Source organism: Crinia signifera, chromosome 4 (genome assembly GCF_055691185.1).
Source record: "Crinia signifera chromosome 4, ASM5569118v1, whole genome shotgun sequence".
NCBI classification, from domain to species: domain Eukaryota; kingdom Metazoa; phylum Chordata; class Amphibia; order Anura; family Myobatrachidae; genus Crinia; species Crinia signifera.
This window is the reverse complement of record NC_139220.1, coordinates 278703050-278727654: the sequence shown is the minus strand read 5'-3', so window position 1 is coordinate 278727654 and position 24605 is coordinate 278703050. Positions and strand designations below refer to the sequence as shown.

General features: G+C 46.2%; 1 protein-coding gene across 1 annotated transcript in view; it reads left to right on the top strand.

Moving 5' to 3' along the window:
• The first annotated feature begins 8838 nt into the window (after nucleotides 1–8838).
• Nucleotides 8839–24605, top strand: part of LOC146075452 (uncharacterized) — a 38349-nt gene continuing 22582 nt past the window's right edge. Inside the window, exon 1 of the mRNA XM_083184715.1 lies at nucleotides 8839–9076. Coding sequence (XP_083040841.1) covers nucleotides 9032–9076 — 45 coding nt within the window. The 5' untranslated portion in view covers nucleotides 8839–9031. The remainder of the gene's footprint in view (nucleotides 9077–24605) is intronic.

The following is a 24605-nucleotide window of genomic DNA, read 5'->3' as shown; positions in this document are numbered from 1 at the left end:
TCCATCTTTAGGACTACGAATTGTTGTATTTTTGGGATTGTAAATCCCGAAAATACAAATTCGTAAAAAAAAGGTGTATTTCTCCCTACGAATACACCTTTTTTCTACGAATCCATTTTGGTAAATGTCCCCCTAAATGTCAAAAATAAGTGTATTTCTGGATACAAATACACCTATTTTTTTACAAATTTCCTTTAGTAAATTTCCCCTTATCTATCTCTAATGCTGTTCATACATCAGACCAACTTTCCTCCAACCATATAAAACTGACCAACCTTCCAACTTTTTCCTCAGACCAACCAAGCTGAGTATTTTTTCCTCAGATGTCACAGAAGTAGGCAGACATGTTCAGCCTACTCCTGCATGTTTTGAATATTTAAAAAATGCTGACACACATATGCTGATACATGGACACAGAGGGCGGGATGTTCTAACCAGGGGCGTAACTAGTACTTTGAAGGCCCCATAGCAAAGTCTTGAAAAGGGCCCGTTCCCCCATTGTTACTACAATACCCCTTAGGGGGGCAGGAGAGTGAGGGAAATGAGCAAAGTGGTCTATGTAATTCAGCACGCTGTGAATAATGATGTGAGGGCTTTCCCGGGGCTATTCAAAAGGGGAGAGGGGAGGGTAGAGCAGGGGATTGAAAGCTTGTAACAGCCACAAATATTCACTTTGTCCCATCTAATCCACCCCACCTTCCCCAAGTACAGGGGGAGTGTGTAGCTGCATGTACCTCTCAGTCCAAGCAGGCAGTGCAGGGAATCAGCTCTTCCTCTCTCTGGCATGGCCTTTCCTGCTCCTGCTCAACATGCCTCCTTCTCTCTAGTGCAGTGTTTCCTGGTGCCGCTCACATGCCCGTCCATCCTCTCCCACACACGGTATTACCTGTTTTAGGTCAGTCACCGTGCGAGTCTTCCTCTCCTTGCCACGGCTATCCATGCTCCCTCCAGCGACTCCCACTCTATGGTGCAGTCCCCTTGCGTCACTCACCACGCCGGGTCTTCCTCTCCCGGCACGGCCTTTCCTGCTCTATCCAGTGACTCCCTCTCCACGACACAGTCCCCTGATGTCACTCACTGCATCGGGTCTTCCTCTACCCAGCACGGCCTTTCCTGCTCTGTCCCTCTCCTCCTGCTCTGTCCCCCTCCTACACCTCCCTCGCTGGTGCCACTCACCATACATGGCTTCATCTCCCCCCGCGTTGCCCTTCCTGCACCATCCCACTCTCAGTGTCTCTCTCTCTCCATGGTGCAGTCTCCTGATGTCGCTCACTGCGCTGGACTTCCTCTCCCCGGTGCGGTGTCTCCTCCATTGCTCACCAGGGCTGCAGGCATGTTAAATGCACAGCTGGGGGAAAAATAATCAAAAGGGTGCAGGGGATTGCCTTGGGCCCCCCCAAGCCCCATAGCAATTGCACCCCCTGCACCCTCCATAGTTACGCCACTGGTTCTAACACCAAAATGCAGTAAAAACGCCGTTATTGGAGTTGTAACCTCATTTTCGTATGCAAGAGTACTCACACGCTGGGTTACCAGCAAAAGCTGGCAATACCCCATAGAAGCCTATGAGCTTCTTTTTGCGACTCCCACCGCCCTGCACTGACTCCCGCTGCTCTGCACTGACTCCCACCGCTCTGCACTTCCTGCACCCCCCCTCCCATGTTTGATGTCCGGGCAGCCTTCTAAATACCAGATACCAGTATAATTAAACAGAGAAATATAGTAAGGTGCGCAGCCAGCCTCACATGGTGCAAGGGGGCAGATGTAGCATGTATATAACACCTCCTGGTTCACCTCATTATTTACAGAGGCAATGTCCCCTTAAGCAGACAGTCAGTGGCAGTGGACATTGCGTCTCTGCATGTCTGGACAGCTCTTCTGGGCATGCTCGAGATCTCGCCCGACGCCATTCACACGAGATCTCCTGCGCAGGCCAGAGCCGGCAGCAGGGACAAAATCAAACAAGTCTGATTTTTCCCAAATAGTTGGAAGGACCTTTTTTGGACTTTTTCCGTGTGGTCAATTATGGCTTGCTCCCACACACTGACAGATATCCCTTCCAACCAACAAGTTGAATGGTTGGACTGATATTCTGGTGTTTGGCCAGCATACGCTTTGATAAATCTCCATCTAAATCTGGGTACACATTTGGCGAAACATCTTCAATTCCACTGAATAGACTGTACAGTATATAACTAGCAGGTGGGCGGATGTGTACATATGTGAATGATGTTGCTTACAGTCATAACACGTCGGACCTGCTTTCGTAGCTGATGCCCCATATAGCTGCAGGTATATTTGTGCATCTCACTGTGTTTGGGTGGTACACTTAATCCAACTCCCCTTATATGTTTTTATTTTCATACTATCCTGCAGGGTTTTAATGTGTTTAGCGGTTGTTTATGAATTAGTCTTGTTAGTGAACATTCAGTATTTTGTAATATTTAGATTTTCTCTCACTTTGTTTGTGTTGTCCCACTTCCCTTTTTGTCTTCTCTGCCTCTCCAGCAGCTGTTTCGGGCAATGGAAAAAGAACGCTGCATGAAATCTGGCAGCCGGTTCCTCTTGTGTATATCCACACACATATAGGTAAAAGGGAAATTATTACTCATATGTCTTACAGAGATTTAAAGTTTTAAACAAAACTGTATTCCAAGCACTTTTTATCTGACCAGTAATAGGAAACAGGCAGATTAGGAGCGAGATGTGGGTCATAGGCAATCCTACTGAAATCTGCTTTGACATTTGGACATACTGTCAATCAGTGTCCATCTATTCCTGGGCTGGATGTACCAACCAATGTTCAACGTAAGGAGGGACATCAGTGCACGCCTGAAATTAGGGGGTGTGTTCTAGCGGCAAGGGGGACGTGACCTACAAAATTGTGTCATTCTGCGAGGCCACGCCCCTATTTCAGCTGCTGTGGGGGCATGACTAGTGGCTCTGTAAGCTGCTGGCCAGCCTCCACAGCCCCTCTACTTGTGGGAATAGCCGTATGCGCACAGCGTCTATTCAATGGGTGACGGGGGTCTTCCAACAGCATTGGTCGATATCATTTTACAAAATAATAGCATAAAAATTATAATAACCTTTTTAATAGACTTCCATTGTAGGTCTATCTATAGCTAAGCATTCCACTGCGTTTAGTTGTTAGTGGGTACACCGTCCTTGTTAGTATTTGAATTAGGTTATTTTTAACCAGCTGGAGTTAGAAGCAATCAGATAATAAGTGTTTTCTGTTACTTTTGTGCACACTCCTGACAGAACAGTGAATCAGGCCTCAAAATCAGTCCCACAATAAACGTGATAGAAAGCAGTTATATACTTATGGTCTAGCAGTCCTGCATTTAGTCCTTGGGTTCCAGTCAGTGTCCTCGGCTGCTGGTGCTTCTCCTTACTGGTCCCAGCGATCAGCGAGGCAAATACCGCACTCTAGTCTCCGTCTTTAATGCCTTTCTCCACATTTTGGTTACCCAGTATTTGCCTAGGGTCCTCCAGGGCAGTGGTGATCTCTGGACCGCCAGCCAATAGAAGCTCGTGGCCCCGCAGCAAATAATGAGCCACCACTGCCTCTCCTTATTGGCTGCCGGACCGCAAGCTCCTATTGGTTCACGGTCCAGCAGTAGCATTCAAAAATAGCCGCGGACCTGCTTTGTGTATACAGCCGGGCAGCACAAGCTCTCTGCCCGGCTGTCACAGCTGCTTACAGTACCTTGTGAGCATCTGCGGCGCTCCTTAGCAAACGGTTCTGCAGAACCGATCGTATATTAGGTATCGGTTCTGCAGAACTGGTGAGAACTGGCTGAATCCCACCTCTTCTATGGGGTCTTTATCTACATACAGATGTTGTGCAGAAATATCAGTCTACTGTTTGTTCCAATGCCCATAAATGTTTCTAATGCTGCTTTCAGACCGCATCTCTGGCTTTGACCCTGTATTTGGAAACGTTTCCAAAAACGGGTCTGCCAGATAAAACCCCTTTCACACCGCAGCACTTAAACGGTATATTACCGTTTAAGTGCCGATTTTTTGACACTGGCAGACCCGTTTTTGGAAACTTTCCAAATACAGGGTCAAAGCCAGTGCAGCCTTCAGCCCTCCCCTCCGTGCAGCCCCCCCCTCGCGCGTGTCGACCGAGAGCGTGTCGACGCCCCCCGCGCATGTCGACGCCCCCGCGCGTGTCGACGCCCCCCGCGCGTGTCGACGCGCGCGCCCCCCCGCGTGTCGGCGCCCCCCCCCCGTGTCGACTTACCCCGTGCCGGTACCTCCGTTGTGGATCCCGGCACTGCAGCTCAGTATGCTCGGAAAGCACTTATGAAAAAAGTGTCTTCCAGAAAATGGCTGCCCCATAGGAAACCCTGTTTAAAAAAACTGTCTTTCGTATGGGGGCAGCCATTTTCTGAAAGACACTTTTTTCATAAGTGCTTTCCGAGCATACTGAGCTGCAGTGCCGGGAACCACAACGGAGATACCGGCAGGGGGTAAGTCGACACGGGGGGGGGGGGGGCGCCGACACGCGGGGGGGGGTCGACACGCGCGCGGGGGGTGTCGACGCGCGCGCGGGGGGGGGGCTCCAGTGCTGTGAATACTTAATGAGCGCTCATTAAGTATTCACTGTGCTGAATTTAGGACCCAGCTCATTGGCTGGGTCCTAAATACCGTTTCAGAACAGATTTTGAGCCTAAAATACCGGTTCTGAAACGGGTAGGACCCTGCATTTTAACCGGTTAGAAAAAAACGTTTTTTTCTAACCGGTTAAGTGGTCCTGCACCTTTCAGACCGCACACATTACCGTTTTGAAACGGTAAAAAAACGGCAATATACCGTTTTTAAAGTGCGGTCTGAAAGGGGCATAACAAGATGCAGGAACCATACCTCCAACTGAAAGAGAAAGTGGAAAATTACCAAGGTGCAGCACAAAATTTGCATTTGTCCATACATTGCCTGGGTTTCTGCCAAATGCTGTTTACACCAAAATGGGTGCAGTAATTATGGGCGCAACTTATTATAGTTGTAATGTATAGTGTGTGTAAATCACCACAGAGTTCTGGAGAAGTGTGTATTTACTAGCTGCAGCCATACTTCCTGTATAAAATAGTTGTCAGACAGAGGGACATGTAAAGGAAAAGTTGGTGGTGCACCTTCCCTATCAAAGTCCTGTCAAGCGTTATTTACATTCTTACTAGGGGCTATTACAAGTTTTGCCTTGGGGTCCACAAATATCTAGTTTCACCTCTGGAGCTGCTCACTGTAATGTAATGTAATTATAATGTATCATACGGCAGGATGTACTAACGTGAAAATACATTACAACTTCAGTTTTCTGGGTTTTACCACATATCCCGCATGTACTGTACTTATCCCCGGCTGCTGGGTATCGGATGAGCCTATGAGCTGCTTTCTACATCCGTGCTGTAGAGGGATCCGATCAGATCCCTCCCTGCATTCCCTGCTGCCGTGCGTCACTTAGTGCATGCGCAGATGTACTCTCGGGCTGAAACTTGGAAGTCCAGGGACTGGCGGTCATTACAAGGGCAGCTCTATTGGGAGGGCTGTTCTTGCAATACTCTGTTCTTGCAATACTAATCACATGTGTAAGTACATATGCAATGAATAGAGGTGCGATATGTGGCGGGATGTACCACAGGAGGTTGGCACAGCCTTACCAAAATATTATCTGGGACACTATAATGTGGAACTGCATGAAGTGGAGGCGCTGTAGAGTGATTTAATATGAGCAGAGGACACTATAGTGTTTGATAATATGTACTGGGGACATAGGCTTTCTATAATGAGTGTGGTGCACACGGGCCCCTGAGCTTAGGGGGGCCCACACTGCACTCATATTTTAGTAGTCACCTTTTTGTGCAGGGCACTGCATGCATGGCAAAAATGTCCGCTACTCATATGCAGTGAAATTAGTCTCCTGAACATGGCAGGGTCCATGTTTCTGGTAGGGATGGCCATCGACCATCGATGATTCGAAATCATCGATGGTTCATGGCCGATGTCGAATACTTTTGCCATCGATGGGGGAGAACCAGATAAAATTTCCCTCCATCCATTAAAGTGCCGAAGCGTACGCCGGCCTCCACAAGCCGTGCGGTCGCTCCCTTAGCTCTTTACTCCTGTCTGATTGCCTTATTTCTAGTCCTTTTAAGGACTCTAATGTTTATTTACAAACTGTCAATGTTTGCAGTGATAGGTGACCGGAGCAGATTGACGGTCATTCCGCATATCAGTACTGGGAGATATATATTACTGACCCCATGATCTGATAGAGACGGGACCCAATCGCCTGACCCTATATACCACTGCCACTACCCGCCGATGGCCGGCATATGGTTCAACTTATGATCTCTTGTATACTGGGATGCAATACGTATAGACAAGCGAGGTCTCTATACATAAAGATCAGTTGAGCAGTACACACCTGGCGATTTCGCCTGCTGCCCTGAATTCAACCTCACCACTGTGCTGGTCCAGCAATAGGATCGATACGCTGCACAGTATACACCACGAGGATTGCCAAATCATAGAGTTTGTCATAAGCACATCCCAGTTACTTTGTGACACCTGGCTCACTCTCTACTTATATAAGTAAAAACTCATATTGATACAGTTTTTCTTCTGTACGTGAGCCAATTAGATATTGTGTATACCAGGGGTTCCCAATCTTTTTTTAATCAAGGCACCCCTAGAGTATCAGAATTTTTTCACTGCACCCCTAGGCCCAATTTTTTTTTTATTAGATTGGGTTTATATGCGATTCTTATGCTCAGTTATGTGGTAAATGGCAGGATTTGCTTTTGTTTGTACACATTTTATGATTGGCAGCCACCAGCACTGATTTTCTCATAAATAATCATCCATTAATAATTTTAGTTGGTCCTGGACCACCAACCCAGGGCACCCCTGCATTGTCCTGAGGCACCCCAGGGAGCCACGGCACAGTTTGGGAACCACTGGTGTATACACTCAAACAAGACACTGACAGGCAGCCACCTTTACTATGATACATGAATAAAAACGTCCCCCCAAGTGTATTATAGGCAATACAGCCAGCACATAGGGAGAGACTCTTTAACAATAATACAAGTTTAATAAAGACCGATTGTGCTAAGGGACGCCACATGAGCCCAAATTTTTTAATTTCACTTATTTTCACTTGTCCTTGTTTCATGTTTTATGTAGTTTGTCATATTTCGCAGCCTTTCTTTGACCCAATAAAAGGTATATTTTAAGTCTCGTAATTTATCCAAGGTATACCACGACCGAGACAAACCTTGCCTCTTCTCCATTTTATGTGACGTCAGCTCTGGCCCTCATCAGCCTGTTTCTATAGCACTTGCTGAGTAGGTCCTGGGTTACGCACAGACTGCACACACTGGCAAAATCATTTGATGGTGAGTGAGCTGGGAATGGATTTGAAGCTAATCACTCATCTACAATATTTTTGCAAGCCTTTTGCAGCCGTGCACAGAACGGAATTTTACTCTGGCGGGCGGTGGCTATCTTATCACAGGGCTCTGCAAATTAGCAGAGAAGCGATCAGGTCTAAATAATCCCCTCGGAACCGTGGAGAGTAGGGGGCCCACCTCCTCTGTTAAAATGCCCCTGTATGACATGATATGAACTGGGGATACTGTACTCTAATGTGTATTGGCAGCCCTACATTGTGACTTAAAATGAATCAGGGCACTACTGTGGGGCTTAAAATTAACAACTGCTGTTGAGGTCTAAGGAGCCTATTTACCATTGAATATTTTCAGCTAATTCTCCAAAAAACACCCGTTTTAGGGGGTTAGCCACAAATATTAAGTACTGCCTCCATGTACAGCATTGCATCAGTTCCCGGGGCTACCGCCATTCTGGGATGGCGGTAGCCCATTGTAGCTTATGGTCTACTTCACACATATTTTGTATATGCGATCCAAGTTAAATGGCTAACTATATTATTATGGGCTAAAGGACCCCTGATGTCATAAGCATGTGACACAACACAATAGTAGGTGGAGCCTAGACCGAACATGGGAACCTAAATGTGCCCTTATGGCCTTGCTTCCCTTGCCACACTTTGGGCACGGTTGCTTCACTCTCCACCTGGTTACTAAAGGAAATAGATATTGATGTGGATAGTGACAGTGCCAGGCCACTTACCTTACTCCACCCCTGGCATCGCGAGTCAAATGAATGGTTATCAGACTACTAGGATTTTGCAACTACAGTCTCTCTAGAAAGCATTGGAACAGGGTTCTCTTCAAAATGTTGCTATTGAGCCCACGAAGTTCTGGCTATGCCCAAGCATGGATACAAGGTGAACCATATATCTGTAATAAGCACATACAGCAAAATGCATATCTATATATACACACGTATTAAAAGCTAACTATATAAGAAACTGTAAATAATAATAAATAATAACTAATCCTCACCTCTATGAGGTGAAGTATCGCCGCTGACCACTAGAGAGCACTCAACAGACCAAATTATTCCATCGGAACATCAAATGTTTATCATTCGATGGCGGCAAACATCGGAATGCCGCCATCGAATGGTAAAAATACCCTCCCTATTGCAACAGCTTCCCGGGAGCACACGCCCCACAAAAACAAGAGTACAGCACACAGTGTACTGCTCACCCGTAGTAATCGGGGCTGTAGCTGGGGAGTAATATATAAGGCACAGTGATGTATATACTGTCGCTATTAATGATCTGCTTATGCAGCCGGGTCACTCCCTTGGAGGAGGTAATGCGTTGGGTGTTACCAGAGGGTGTGTGTGGGAGAGCACAGGGGAGGGGGGAGTGTGACACCAATATAAGCCCGGGGGAGGGAGGGGACTGACACAAGTGACATTACAAGTTTGTAGAGCGCTGTTACCCCAAAAAATCAGGTAGAGGGGAACCCCCTCAGACTAGGGAAGAGGCAGAGCGCCCGGAGTGACAGACCCCAGCTCCCGGCCAAAAGAACATCGGCTTACCAGGGCTTTCCCAGGTGTATTATGACAGCGGTATAACGGGACTGCCGCCATGTCCGGGGGTCGCGCATGGAGCCGGAGTTCGGAATCCCACCAGGTGAGGAGACCGGGGAAGGGTGGGAGAGACGGGACGCCCCCTTCCTCACCCGCGAGCTGACAGCGGTCTGTCTGCTCATGTCCCGTCGCTTCCCCAACTCCTGCAGACCCAGCTGCTGCTTCGTCAGGGATAAAGTGCTCTGCAGGAGCGCCTGGTGTACACAGTGCTCTGCAGGGCTGTCTCCTGCTGCTTCCCCGGGGTAAAGTGCTCTACAGGTTACTCTGCGCCTGGTGTACACAGTGCTCTGCAGGGCTGTCTCCTGCTGCTTCCCCGGGGTGAAGTGCTCTGCATGTTACTCTGCGCCTGGTGTACACAGTGCTCTGCAGGGCTGTCTCCTGCTGCTTCCCCGGGGTAAAGTGCTCTACAGGTTACTCTGCGCCTGGTGTACACAGTGCTCTGCAGGGCTGTCTCCTGCTGCTTCCCCGGGGTAAAGTGCTCTGCAGGTTACTCTGCGCCTGGTGTACACAGTGCTCTGCAGGGTTGTCTCCTGCTGCTTCCCCGGGGTAAAGTGCTCTACAGGTTACTCTGCGCCTGGTGTACACAGTGCTCTGCAGGGCTGTCTCCTGCTGCTTCCCCGGGGTGAAGTGCTCTGCATGTTACTCTGCGCCTGGTGTACACAGTGCTCTGCAGAGCTGTCGCTCTGCAGGTTACTCTGCGCCTAGTGTACACAGTGCTCTGCAGGGCTGTTGCTCTGCAGGTTACTCTGCGCCTGGTGTACATAATGCTCTGCAGGGCTGTCACCTGCTGCTTCCCCGGGGTGAAGTGCTCTGCTGCGCCGGGTGTACAAGGTGCTCTGTCAGGGAAGAGCAGGAGCGATCAGCTGCTGGGAGTCACCTCCTCGGTCAGTGGTTTCCCAAAGTTTTGCATCACGTTCTCAGGATACCCCTGGGCCTAGAGATTCTTATTGTGAAATGCCAAAAAACATACATTGAAGTAAATGTTCTGTTATATTTGTCATTATTGGGCTCTGGTATGTGGTGAGGACAGCACTTGCTTCTGTTTGCCAACATTTTGTATGGAAGCTACACAAACACTGGTTTTGCATATTTCAATCCCTATAAATATCTTCACTTGGACCAGGAACCCAGGCACCCCTGCAAGTCTGGGAATTTATAGTCTGGGTATGGGATAATACATAATTTGATAATAAACTGCAGTAGACAATTTAAACTATTACCATTGTACCTTTTTCAGTATCTGAGTGCTGGTCTGTACGTGTGCTAGTGCCAAGGAATGGTGAGAAACCTTGGACAGGTAAAGGGGATTAGGTGAAAGCAGGAATGGTCCAGACTCCGGGAACCCCAGGCTGGACCAGCTAACTGCAGTGTTCTCGACCACCGTGGAGCACCGTTTGCTGTGCGACAGATGTCATGTAAGGGAAAATCTTGTTGGGGGGAACCGGTACGATGTTCCCAAGACTGGGCCGTTCCAGGCTTGCTGCTCCCCATTTTCTCGACCTATCAGCGAAAGCTTTCTGAAGTCCAGACCATTCCAGCTTTCATTAAATCCTCAGTTAAAGGGGGTCATGATCTGCACAACAACTTGGCCCATTACATTTATATCCTATAGTGAGGTCCAAACTGCTATTGTTCTTAAAGACGCAGTGCTGTTTAAGGCTTCTTGGTCTTTTTAAGTGTCCATCTCTCACACAACCTCCATTTTGGAGGATAGCCTGTTTTATTCTTTCCGATTCTTTGTGAGATACTTGACAGTGCTCTGGGGTATAATGAGGTTTTGAAAATTTCCTAAAGCCTCCTGATTAGGATTCTTTATTAATCATTTTCTGACTGTGTTCCGATCTTCCTGATGAAGCTTTATTTTAGAATAGCACTAAGTGCAGTAGCTGTGGTATTACTCATAGGCAGGTTTAATTTTTTAAAATTAATTTCAAACTCCTTAATTGCACTCTTTAACCAATAATGAAGCCTTTGAACACAATTGATTCCAATAGTTTGTTTAGATGTATCTTAAACTTATGAACGCTTTTTGTGTGTCTAACTATGAGTGCAGCGTATGTGATTCATGCAGGCCTTGGGATCCATGGCGACCCATGCTGCGTAACCTGCACCAGAGGTGGAACTAGCAAGCTGTGGGCCCAGGTGCAAAAATATGTGGGAAAGTGGCGTGGCCACATAATAGTGTCATAGTAGTGTCCGTTATTCACATTACACCACATAGTAGTCCCACCTGTACACAACGTGCCAGGTAGAGCCCCTCATACTTTTACGTAACCGGGGTTATTGCCAGGTTGAGGTCCGATGTAAAGGGACCAAACTGAATAACCAGGGTCGACCATTCCAGCATTTCAACCCCGGTGATCTGGGTCGTTCTACATATAATGTGAAAAGGTCGGATCTGGGATCAAATTACTGGGTCCGACCGGGGATAGCAATCTGAAAGATCCACTTAGACACACTGCGCCAGAATTATGCCCATTACACGTTGTGACCCTGCAGTACCTATTACGCTGCACACCATTATGCCTATTACATATTGTTGCACACTGTAATGCCAATTACGGCACACTGCATCCCACTGCACTGCACCTCTATGCCCGTTACCCCTGCACTTCTCTGCCCCCTTTGTAACCACTGTACAGCCCACATACACCCCCTAACAGCTATCCCCATACCCCTATACCCACACACACTACTCCCACTGTTGACCAACACACTACTACCACTACTGCTATCCCTATCTTCTACAAACACGCTATATACCGCTACCCCAACACATCCTGCACTACAGTTCCTGTCCCCCAACATACACCCCATAACCCTCTATCCCAGCCACAGACACCCTATTCCGCCTTATAATACTCCAATATACACCCTAGTCCCCCTGTTCATCCCACATAAGCCCCACAATCCTCTATTCTTATTACACATTCTACTTCCAATGGCAATCCCTAACATACACATGCCATAACTCCTCATTCCCTCCACCCCCACACCACGTGACCTTCGGCTCCTTTTATCTTTGACTGAGTTTGAGAACCACTGCTCTAAGGGCCTCCCAACCAGGGGCGTAACTTCCAGAGGCAATGGAGTCGCCTGCTTCCGGGCTCCAAGCCCTGAAGGGGCACCTGCATGTACAGCAGCACCTGTGTGGTTCACAGCGGGATCCAGCTGTGATCCCTGCTATTCCAACGGAACTCTGCGGTACAGTTATTTGGCTCTATTCAAGGAGCCCTGCTAACACCTGTAATAGGGGACAGGAGAGCTCCCACTGCAGGCACTGAGCGTTGGCTGTTCTAAATTGAAAATGTGGTCAAAACCTTGTTATTTGTTTTTTTAACGCATTTTTCTATGCACTAAAGCCCCTCCGCCAGGGCACTGCTTTGGAGGCAATCGCCAGCTTCTTCTGGCAATACCCTATAGAAGCCATGGTTTTGTCCATTTGAGAAGGAATTTGCCTTTGCGAGTGAGCCAGAATAAGGGCATTTGTGTGGCTCCAGGAGGGGATTGTTGTTGTTTTACACATGGGGCAATAGTTACCCCATTTTTAAAATATCTGACGTAGATCACTTAGAAATGAAGCACAGATCCCTCTGTGTGTATGGCCCCAAGCGACAGCGTTGCGCAGTCCCTCTGAGTGATCTGTGCTTAGCATGTCTCGCAGCATTGAGGCCATTGTCAATCTATTTGTATGGGGCTTAACCAAGGCCGGATTAAGGGCCTCATGGGCTCGGAGTTAAAAATGTTCAAGAGCCTATTATAAGAAGTAGAGGAGATGAGGCCAAGTTTATTAATTCATTTAGTTTCTTATATAGCACAGCATATTCCATTGTGCTTTACAATGGGAAATAGCAGTGCTAAAGCAAACTGGGTAATAACAACCCAACATAGAGGTAGGAGGGCTTACAATCTATAGGGATAATAGGAGGGATACATAAGGATAGGACGCCATAGCATGGCAGTCCCACCAGATTACAAGACCATCCTGATGGGATGCAATTAAATATGAATGCTACTGGAGGTTATGTGGGGTACAGGAAAATGATACGCTTGCCTGAAGAGGTGAGTTTTCAGGGAATGCATGAAAGTTTGGAGGCTAGAGGAGAGTCTTAATGTGCATGGGAGGGCATTCCATAAGGTGGGTGCTACCCGAAGAAAGTCCTGCAATTGTGAATGGGATCTCGTAATGAGTGTGGATGAGAGACAAAGCAAAGGGTGTATATGTTGGTGTAGTCAGGTTAATGGCCTTGAATGTGAGAAGTATTTTGTATTGAATATGGTAGAATACAGGCAACCAATGGAGGGACTGGCAGATTCGGATCAGCAGACATGTTGAACATCTAGCCAGGAAGATCAGCCTCGCAGCTGCATTCAAAATTGATTGGTGTGGAGAGTCTTTTTTTTTTTTTCTTTTTCTTATAGAGCATAGACACTCTGACAGATTGACAATGGCCTCAATGCTGCGAGACATGCTAAGCACAGATCACTCAGAGGGACTGCGCATCGCTGTCGCTTGGGGCCACACACATGGAGGGATCTGTGCTTCATTTCTAAGTGATCTAGGTCAGATATCTTAAAAATGGGGATTAACTATATCCCCATATATTAACAAATTTTTCTATTCGATTTTGCTTATAGAAACCAAATCGAATGGTTTTTCTATATTCGATGCAGATTCGATCCCAATGCATGCTCCCGTCTAGTGTAAATTGAATAGAAAAATAGTCTTTGCAGCCAAGACTATAGAATGGAAATCTAATGTAGATAGTGCAAATCTAATGTGTTCTCTGCAGCATTCAATTCGATGTCCATCTCCTGCCTGAAGCCAGTGTTGATCCAATAGCAAATCGAATAGAAAATAGTGGAAATGGAAAAGGAGTAGAGCGAGCTGGTGGCTTAGGATTGATTGTTGTGTTCCAATGCCTTGTAGGCATGTAGAACCCATACACTATAAGCCCAAATATCTCCATGAATATATAATAGTACAAAAAGTACATAGTCGTGTGTGTGTATAGTCAATGTATGACATGTAGCCAGATTGGCACCATATTCTCAGTCATTCATATACCAAGGAGAAGCCAGTTTTGGTCATAACTCTTGCAGTAAAATCTCTGGCTTGCTATGTCTTCTGAGGAGAGCGTCTATCGTCACATTACACTTCCATGTACAATCCATTCACATTAAGGGCCTAATTGACCACTAATTAGTGAATGTGTAATTTGAGCAATTTACAAACGACTACCCATGCGTACCTTCGCCATTGTCACGCAATTAACCAGTGGGTTTCTTACTCTGTTTGTGCTGCAGCTTTCTCCTCGCAGTCCATGCGAATTCTCACATTAGTCTGAATATGCCCCAAAAGCTTTGTGACCCTGAATTACACTCCGTATGCCTACCCTAGGCATATGTCTATGGTGTTATATATATTACATAACCTCTTAAATCCATACATAGGCAATATGGTATTTATGGGTCATTGGGTATACATTCATTGTGTCGACACCAGAAATAGGTCAGAATGGCTAAGGTTAACAGTGTTGGAAGGTTGACACAAGCATTTACATCACGTATTTTATTATTTTGTCCCAAATGTCGAAAGTGAAAGTGTACTGCATCCCCTCCCTGTGTGCATGGTGCCTTTCTGTGCTCAGGACACTATTTTATTCTCCCTCCACGCCCTAGTGGATGGTAGGGCATGAAATACCGCATGTCGGCTCAAGATAAAAACCGTGAAACTCATGTTGATCTATTGACTGTCGACTTGTGTTGACTTTCCAACCCTGTCAATCTTAGCCATGTTGACTTATTTCAGGTGTAGATCGAAGGCCTGTCAACGCAATGCGTGTCAACCGAATGACCATATCCTGTAGAAATGGTATGCAACATCGGGGGAACCTACAGATGACCAGTGGTCAGAATGCCGGCATCCCAAAGGAGGGAATCCTGACGAGTCACGCAAGTGTACTTGGTGATCATGGTTGTGTATATCATCCTACTGTACAGTATATCTATAATAGAGCAGTTTTGGTTCTCTTTGTCATACGCAGCCATTTTCACGCAGTACAGCTCCTAGACTTACACAGGGTTAAGGTGAGAGTTGGGATTGAGAGAACCGGTTGAGACAAGCTGGGGAAATTCTCTGTCCCACCTCCTCTGAAATTCCTGTTCGCCTCAAACAAATGTTTGAGGAAAACCAGAATTACCACATAGTTTGGAAGTAAGATACCAGCAGTCAGGATTCTGGAAAGAGAATCTGATTGATGCAGCCATATTGCTGTTACATTGTTACCTTGATGTTCTGAGATGTAAGGTCACAACCTGCCCCGGGAGTTGGCCAATCCCCCCCCCCCCTACTGTAATAACTTCCTGCTTCTAGTGCGGTGTGACGCCTGATTAATAATATCCTCATCTATCTATCTACTTCCTGTAGGTCAGCTTCCAAATAGTGCTGCAGTAACCGGATATGTCATGAAATAAGCAGATGTTAGATTGTGAGCTTGTGACAATTTTGTCTTAATGGAGTAATAGCACTTTTTAATGTATCCTTTTTAAGGAGGAGCTCTATAGCAAGGGACATGAATCTGAAACTTATGAATAATATGAAGGTAAAACTTTTTTCTTAAAAACAAATAATATAATTTGCACTACTTTTTTTGAATGGTCGGCATTATACTTTAATTTCCTGTTCCTGATGGAGTGCCGGTTATCTTCAATTGTCAGGTGGGCTAAGATATCCAATGTGCATTGTTGAGCTGTTGGCCTGTTGAATGGTGTGTACAGTGGCTAGGGTTACAGTCAATGCGTCGATAGTGACAAAAGGTCGATATATAGTTTTTTTTTTCATTCTTTAACATTCACGCGGATTCCGATGGGCAACAGTAAAGTGTGTCAAGCCCAGCGAGACACCGTGCGTGCCCAAAGCACTAATTGGTGTTGACATTGACACAAAAAAAAAGTTTAAAAACAGTGCCAACCTAGACACTGCAGCCCTTTCCATCTACCCCTGTCTTGTCAGTGAATGGTTCATTTGGGAAGTGTAATGGAAGGTTAGGTGCAATCAAACTGTAACTACATTCCTTTTAGGGCAGCCTAAAAGTCAACAACCATAGGTATATACTTGTTTTAATAAACCCTTAACCCTTTCAGTGCCAACCTCTGAGAGATGGTAAAAATTCCATTGTCGCTCACATTTTGTTATATAACTTAAAATAGCATATGTTGTGTAAAAATAAATAAAATAAATCATATAGATTCCATTTCCTATATAAGGTAAACATTAAAGGTCATAATAAAAATATTTGCTTGGACAATTTTTACACCTCTTTTGACAAATTTACTTGTCACTCAAGGGGTTAAAACTGAGACTGAGGGGCAAGTTCAGTCTTGGCTGTGATGTAAACTATCTAGTACTTAAACATGTTGTTGCACGGGAATACATACCGATGACCAGCAGTGGGGATGCCGGCAATGAGAATACTGATGTCGGTATCCTGCAGGAGGGAATCCCAACAGGGCCTGGTAAGTGTTTGCCCATTAGGATCACTAGTGGGCAGTACAGATGATTAGTATTACTGCCTCATAGAACTAAGGTCATGGGTTTGATTCCTACCATTGCCCTAACTGTGTGGAGTTTGTATAGTCTTACTTTGTTTGCGTGGGTTTCCTCCAGGTACAAAGACTTACTCCCAAAATCTGCTAGGCCAATTGTCTCCCAACACAATGTAACCCTCCAGGGGCGGATCCAGGATAAAATTACAGGGGGGGCACCATGATAAAAAAGGGTTTGGGTGGGGGAGGGGCGGTGTTAGTGGTGCCAGTGTACATGCTAAGAGAGCGGCAGGAGAGGGTGGGAATGGAATTAAAAATAGGCCCTGGCATTTAAAGTACGCAGTCCCACCATGGCGACAAAAGTGAAGGATGTAGTTGTGCGCGCGCCAAAGGCGTGCTCCAGAAAAGGGTGTGTGGCCACTCAACAGGGGGTGTGTCAACACCATATACAACTTCTACACATTATGCAACAAAATACTAGACCCCATTATACTTGCCCCTTACACATGATGCCAAATGGAATGAGCCAAAATTGACATAATGCCACATGAATTGAGCCAAAATTCAAATAATGAAACATGGATTGTGTCAAAATTCACATAATGCCACATGGATTGAGCCACAATTTACATAATAACACACACGGATTGAGCCAAAATTCACATAATGCCAAATGGATTGTGTCAAAATTCACATAATGCCACACGGATTGAGCCAAATGCATAAAATGCCATACTGATTGAGCCAAAATTCACATAATGCCACACGGATTGAGCCAAAATTCACATAATGCCACACGGATTGAGCCAAAATTCACATAATGCCACACGGATTGGGAAAAAATTCACATAATGCCACACGGATTAAGCCAAAATTCCCATAATGCCACATGGATTGAGCCAAAATTCACATAATGCCACACGGATTGAGACAAAATTCACATAATGCCACATGGATTGAGCCAGAATTCACAAAATGCCACACAGATTAAGCCAAAATTCACAATACACTTCATAAACAGGGACATTGTCCACCAAAGGCGCGCATTAAACATTTACACCATAATGTCCATTACACGTTAAGTTACACGCCATTATGTCCATTATGTGTTATGCCAAACACCATAATGCCTATTAAAAATTATGCTACATAAGTGCTGCTTCTCTACATGCTCATTGCCAAGGGTTCCATGCTCATTGCCAGAGGTTCCATGCTCGTTGCCATGTGGGATTACATGCTCATTGCCAAGGGGGAATACATGCTCATGGTAAATGGGGGACAGCCGCCGCCAGGCAGAAGTGATAGCCACTGACAGTGTCAGAGCCTGGCTGTATTCAGAGCACTGCAGGTCCCGGCTATTTGAAATAATACCCCTTTCACACCAGAAAATGCATTCCCAGGTTGGCCCCTTTTACACCAGCCTAGTCCCTGCATTTTCTGGTGTGAGGGGGAGAGAAAACCACCACTCCCCCCTTTAACCAGTTATCTCATTTAACCGGCTATATCGGAACCAACTGACCCATTTACATGAGACAAGTATTATATTGAAGAACTTTTGAGTGGGATTTGAATGATTTTGGTCCAGTGAAACTGGAACGTTTGGTTCCAGAGTGAGATTGAAATCAACCAAAAGCTTCTGTGATGCTAGGGCGGGAACTGGCAGCTGTCGGAACCGGGTGGGGGTCGGAATTGACGGGTCCCATATTATCCTATGGGGAAAAAACGTTACAGGTTTGCCAGGTGATATCTCCGGTTCCCGGGGGGCTAGAGACACAGGGCTAGACTCGTTGGAAAGCCCTGGTCCTCAGCTACAAAATAAATGACAGGGGGGGCACGTGCCCAGGTGCCCCCCCCTGAATCCGCCACTGTAACCCTCACATGTGTATGTGTTTTTGTATATTTGCAGACTACAGGTATGCCAAGTGGTTCGTATCTGCTAGCAAATTCTATGGGTGGAATCCCATTAGCCAAGATAACCTGTTTTCATGGCACAAAATACTTTTTCCGTGACCGAATATTGCAGTTATCTAATTGCTCACATGCAATAATTATCCATAGGGTTTAGTGCAAATCTCTCTACTCAAACAATGTTTAAATGTTTTTTTATTATTATCATGCCCTCTAATATGCTGTACTTTTATAGCAGCGATGGCTAACCTTGACACTCCAGCTGTTGTTGAACTACACATCCCAGCATGCCCTGCATCAGTTTTAGCATGGCCAAATAGCAGTGCATGCTGGGATGTGTAGTTCAACAACATCTGGAGTGTCAAGGTTAGCCATCACTGCTCTATCATGTACAACTCTAGGTGAAAATAGGCAATTTTACCCTGAAAAATTGAAAGTAACCTATAATACTAGGTTACTTTACATTTTTTAGTGTAAAATTGCATATTTTCACCTAGAGTTATTACTGGTTTTGATAGCAAGAATTATCGCACAAATGCCATCTGTACAATTTTTGAATAGGATAGGGTGTGACATATTTGAGAATACATGTCTGACGCTTTTTGCATGGTAGGTGCAAAGAATGACCTGCGATATATGGCATTGTTTTTATGTTGAATTGGCTACCACCCTTTGAGACCAGAGGGGTAGATCGTGCTGGTATTTACTTCATGCTTTGCTTCCTATACCGAGGTGAAGCAGAAAGCCCTATTGACAAGATGTATTCCTATCTTGTTTGCCAGAGTGGACATAGCATGCGCTCATACCAGTGGTGGCCCCAGGGGAGGGGCTGCAGCACAGTTCAGCATTCAGATAGGGTAGCCAGTGAGTCACTCACTCAGTATAGAATGGCCGTTGCTGGTGGTGGTGGGTGTGGTCCTATTTGAAGTCTGAACTGTTCTGCAGTCCCACCTTTGGAGCTGACACCAATTATCCTCCATATTTTTGGGGTGTGCATCTACCATTGAGTGACTTTTGCTATGCCCCTCTATGTTCTGGCTGCACTGTAAAATCTTCCTCTGCTTTAACATAACATGCTCAGTCTAATATGTTCTGTCAATGGAAGCCATACTGCTCTGCCCTCCAGACAGATTTTGAAATGGAGATAATAGAATGTAGATGGTTTGCAACAGTTCATGCTGGAAAGGTGCTGTACTTTAAATAGAAAATGATGTGATTTATACAAGACCTAAGTCACCAGATTTGTTTTCATGATTGGTTGCTATAGGCTACATCACCCCTTTTCATTTTTAGAAGCTTTAGTACAGTACATTTACCCATGAGTGTTTTCTGGTAGTGTCTGTTTCCCATGCATGCAAGCAGCTACAGATTCCGGTTTCCTAGCAGTGAATAACCTCTGTGTCATGTGACTGTCAGACAGTGCCGATTCCACTAGAGCTCCTCTCAATAGTGTGTTATCTGCTGGGCCAAACTGCTGTTGTAGCAAGTGTCAGCAAATGACAAGGGAATATCGCTGTGGTCACATCCTCCAATGACATTTTCTGGGCATCTTTACTGTGACTTTGTAGTGACTGAGGGGCATATTCATTAAGCTTGGTGAAGTGATAAAGTGTCTGGTTTTTATCACCGGCCAATCAGCTCATACCTGTCATTGTTCAAAGCAAGCCTTTAACTTCACATTTAGGATCTGATTGGCTGGTGATAAAGTACCAGGCACTTTATCACTTCTCTTCCCTTATCCCTGCTTCATACATCTACCCCTAAATCACAGCAAGATATGTAATAACTCAGAGAGGGTGAAACCCATGTTCTGGCTACACAGGTTTTTTTTTTTTTTTTTTTTCTAAAACTCAAAATGATCTAACAATATTCCTGTGTTTTATTTTACATCCATAGCAAAACATTGATCCATCCTGATCTTGTCAAGTTAAATAAGAGAGCAGTAGGCTTGCGTAAGCAGTGATGGCTGTAATACACTACGGATGGTGTAATTACTGCCACATGGCACTGATGTCATGGGTTCAATTCCCACCATGGCCCTAACTGTGTGGAGTTTGTATATTGTCCCCGTACTTGCGTGTGTTTCTTCTACGATCCCCATGGCAGCCAGGACCTTGGGATTTCATCCCTCTCCCTTCAGATAGACAGGTTGTTTTTTTTCCAGGACCTCCCCCTTCCTGTATAAAGCCTCTCTCCTCCCCTTCCTCCTTGTCTTTTTTTCCTGTCTCCTAGTTCAGTTAGACTAGGGAATAGGTTTTGTTGTTTTTCTTACTAGAGCTACCTCCCTAAAGCAAGGGTCACTCTGGGGGTTAAGGGCATATGGGAGCGTGACCCATTAGGGTTCCTGCCCGTACAGGCTAGCCTGGAGGTGTCACTGCGTGGCGGTTTTTTTTTGTGCACCCAGGCGAAAGATTGTAAGTAAATTATCCTGCACTTACATGCCCGATGAAATTCTGCTGAGGGGTAAGGCCGTCCTCGTGCGGCGCCCGTTCGGAGGCAGGAGTCCGGAGCTCGTGGTAGCAGGAGAAGCCGCCGGAAGACTACAGGTGCCAGAATGCACCAGGGTAAGAGACTTCCGGCGGGCGGCAGCGAGCGGCTAAGTTCTGCCGCATGTATCTGCCGCCGGGAGACTACAAGTCCCACAAGGCAGTGGGCGGATAGCTTCCGGCGGGCGGCAGCGAGCGGCTAGGTTCTGCCGCAAGTAACTGCCGCCGGGAGGCTACAAGTCCCACAAGGCAGTGGGCGGATGGCTTCCGGCGGGCGGCAAAGGCGCTGGCAGACTACAGCCCCCACAAGGCAGTGCGGCGGCAAGTCTGTGACAGCGGAGGCAGCGTTTTTTCCCAGCCTTCTGTTTATTGGTACTGGGAACTACATGTCCCACAGAACACTGGGGGAAGTCCCAGGATGCACGTGGTTGCGGGCTATTTAAACCCAGCACAGGTGGATCATTTTGGGCGTCCTCCTTCTTTCATGCACTGACATAGAGATAGCTGTGCTTCCGAGTAAGGTAAGAGAGCTGTGGTTTATTCTTTCTGTACCCTTCTCTGGTAGACAGTGTACCTGTGTGGGGATATACTAAACCTGCATGATTTGGTTGTGCAGGTCTATCTATACCGCTGGAAAGAAAATGGATCTGCCCTCCCCCAATAGGTCTGATAGTGCCCTTGTGAGGTAAGCTCTACAGTAATTTTTCCAGGAAATAGTTTTTTCTCAGTAGTTTAGATAAGTGACAGGCCTCTATTTTTATTTTTATTTTTTATTTTTATTTTTTTGTCTTTTTTGCTAGTGTGCCTTCTAAAGAAGCAGACACAGTCCCAAAAAAGAAAGCCGCAAAAAAGAAGAATATTGATAGGAAGTGTATGGAATGCGACGCCGCATTTTCAGGGCCTCAGGAGAAATCTCTGTGTGACAGATGCGAGGTTAACCCTATACCAGTCCCAGACCAATCTAAAATTCTACTTGATCTAATGGATTGGATGAAAAATTCGTTTGTATCAAAACATGAGTTCCAAAGTTCCCAAGCGAACAAGAGATCTAGGGACCAGGCAGACCTCAGTGATGGAGACGCCTCCTCAGAGGGTCAGATAGAGGACAAGGATGACACTTCTTCTGAGGAAGGAGAAATCAAGGAAGACCTCAGAGTGTTTAATTTTGATGATGTAGAAAGCATACTGAAGGCCATCTACAAGACCATGAATATCAAGGAGACAGTCACTCCTACCGAAGGGGAGGATATACTGTACGAAGATAGGTCAAAGAAGGGTAGACACTTCCCAGTCCATAAAGTCATGAAGGATATAATCCTAAAAGAGTGGTCGAACCTGGACAAGAGGCAGGGGAAACTGTCAAGGATAGACCACATGTACCCAGTTAAAGACGAACTGTTTTTAAAGTGGTGCACATTGCCAAAAGTGGACGCCGCAGTGGCGGAGCTAACCTCCAAGACCACGATCCCCCTAGAAGACGGGGCATCCTTTAAAGATCCCATGGACAGAAAAATGGAGGGGTCTTTGCGGAAACTGCATTTTTCGTCAGCTGTAGCACTAAAATCTGGGGTATCTATTGCTTCAGTGGTCAGGGCGCTGAGACTCTGGAGCACGTCATTACACACGGATATCAACGAAAAGATATCCAGACAATATCTCCTAAAGAACCTGGAAATGATGCAGAAGGCAATTGAGTTTGTCTGTGAGGCCTCAATAGACATGGTATCCTTCTCGGCAAGATCCATGGCGGCAGGTGTATCGACGAGGAGAGCACTCTGGCTCAGAGCCTGGGCAGCAGACTCCCACTCAAAGAATAGACTGGTGTCCCTTCCATTCGAAGGTGAGCAGCTTTTCGGCTCAAAATTGGATGCACTGATCCACAGAATTACGGGAGGAAAATCCCTCAAGCTGCCACAAGACAAAAAGCCTAAATTTCCGTTTACATCCTCAGCGAGGCAGCAATACAGAGCGGCAAGGGGATATAGACCTGGAAGGCCCTATTACCAGAGAGGAATGTTTCAGGCGTCGAAACAGTCCTTTCGCCAGAACTTTAGAAGAGGGCCCAGACAATGACAACTACAGCCCATGTGTGGGAGCCCGTCTGTTGCAGTTTTCAAAAATCTGGGAAAACACGGTCCAGGACAGATGGGCAATAAGAATCATAAGAGAAGGATATTCTATAGAATTTACAGAGATACCAAGAAGAGACCGATTCTGGGTATCAAGAACTCCCAAGAAAGGGGTGGAGCGTACGGAGATGAAAAATATTGTAACCCAATTGCAAGTTATAAAAGCAATAGAATTAGTACCAAACCAAGAGCAGAGAAAGGGTTTCTACTCAGACATCTTTCTAGTAAAGAAGAGTTCAGGGAGCTACCGCATGATACTAAATCTAAAGAAGCTGAACAGATACGTGAACACGAGAAAATTCAGGATGGAAACCCAAAAGTCAATATTGGCGGGCATAGAAGTAGGCGACTTTATGGTCTCTCTCGACCTCAAGGACGCATATTACCATGTCCCAATCAAGGTCCAGGACAGAAAGTTCCTGAGGTTCTGTGTGCTGGGCAAGCACTACCAATTCAGATGTCTTCCCTTCGGCTTGGCCACATCCCCCCGAGTATTCACAAAACTCCTGGTTACTTTAATAGCGGTACTGAGGCTAAGGCACATTCGGATCTGGCCGTACCTAGACGATCTGCTGGTTGCGGCCTCGTCGGAGAGAAGGGTCCAAAGGGACGTGGAGACGGTGATAGAATTTCTTCAGGCCCACGGCTGGATAATAAACTTCCAAAAAAGTCAGCTGAAGCCGTCAAGAAAAGTACAGTTTCTGGGCGTTGTGATAAACTCCGAAAGTTTCGAAGTAAGTCTTTCAAAAGAAAGGTGCCAGAGAATAAGATCAGCAATCAAGGCCATAGTAAAGCCAAAATCGATCCAACTAAAGGAGCTGGTAAAACTGCTAGGCATGATGATGTCAACTATTGGAACAGTCCCATGGGCTCACTGGAAGCTGAGGAGGCTCCAATGGTCAATTCTGCCGTATATAAAAGGAGGGGTAGCTCTAGAGACCAGCATCAGAATGTCACCACATGTGATAGAATCTCTGACCTGGTGGAAAAGCATGGAGATGGAAGAAAGGGCAACATCATTGGCTCTCCCTTCTTTTCAGGTAGTCACGACGGACGCCAGCTCGACTGGATGGGGGGCCCATCTAGAGGACCTGTCAATCCAAGGAGAATGGTCGGCAGAAGAGAGCCGAAAATCGTCCAACTGGAGAGAAGCAGAGGCAGTCTGGCGGGCGATAAATTATTTTGCGGAAAGACTGATCGGAAGGCACCTGAGTCTTTTCGGACAACACGACAGTGGTCTCACACCTGAATCATCAGGGCGGGACAAGAAGCAAAGATCTAATGTTGGTTGTCTCAAAGATTATGAGCTGGGCAACAGAGAACATCATTTCACTGACAGCCGTGTTTGTCCCAGGAGAAGAAAATATCCTGGCAGACTTCCTGAGCAGAAGCAAGATCCTTCCGGGGGAATGGGAGCTGGACTCAGATGTATTCAATCAGATAGTCCGAAGGTTCGGAAGGCCGGAGGTGGACCTTATGGCGACGACGGCGAACAGGAAGG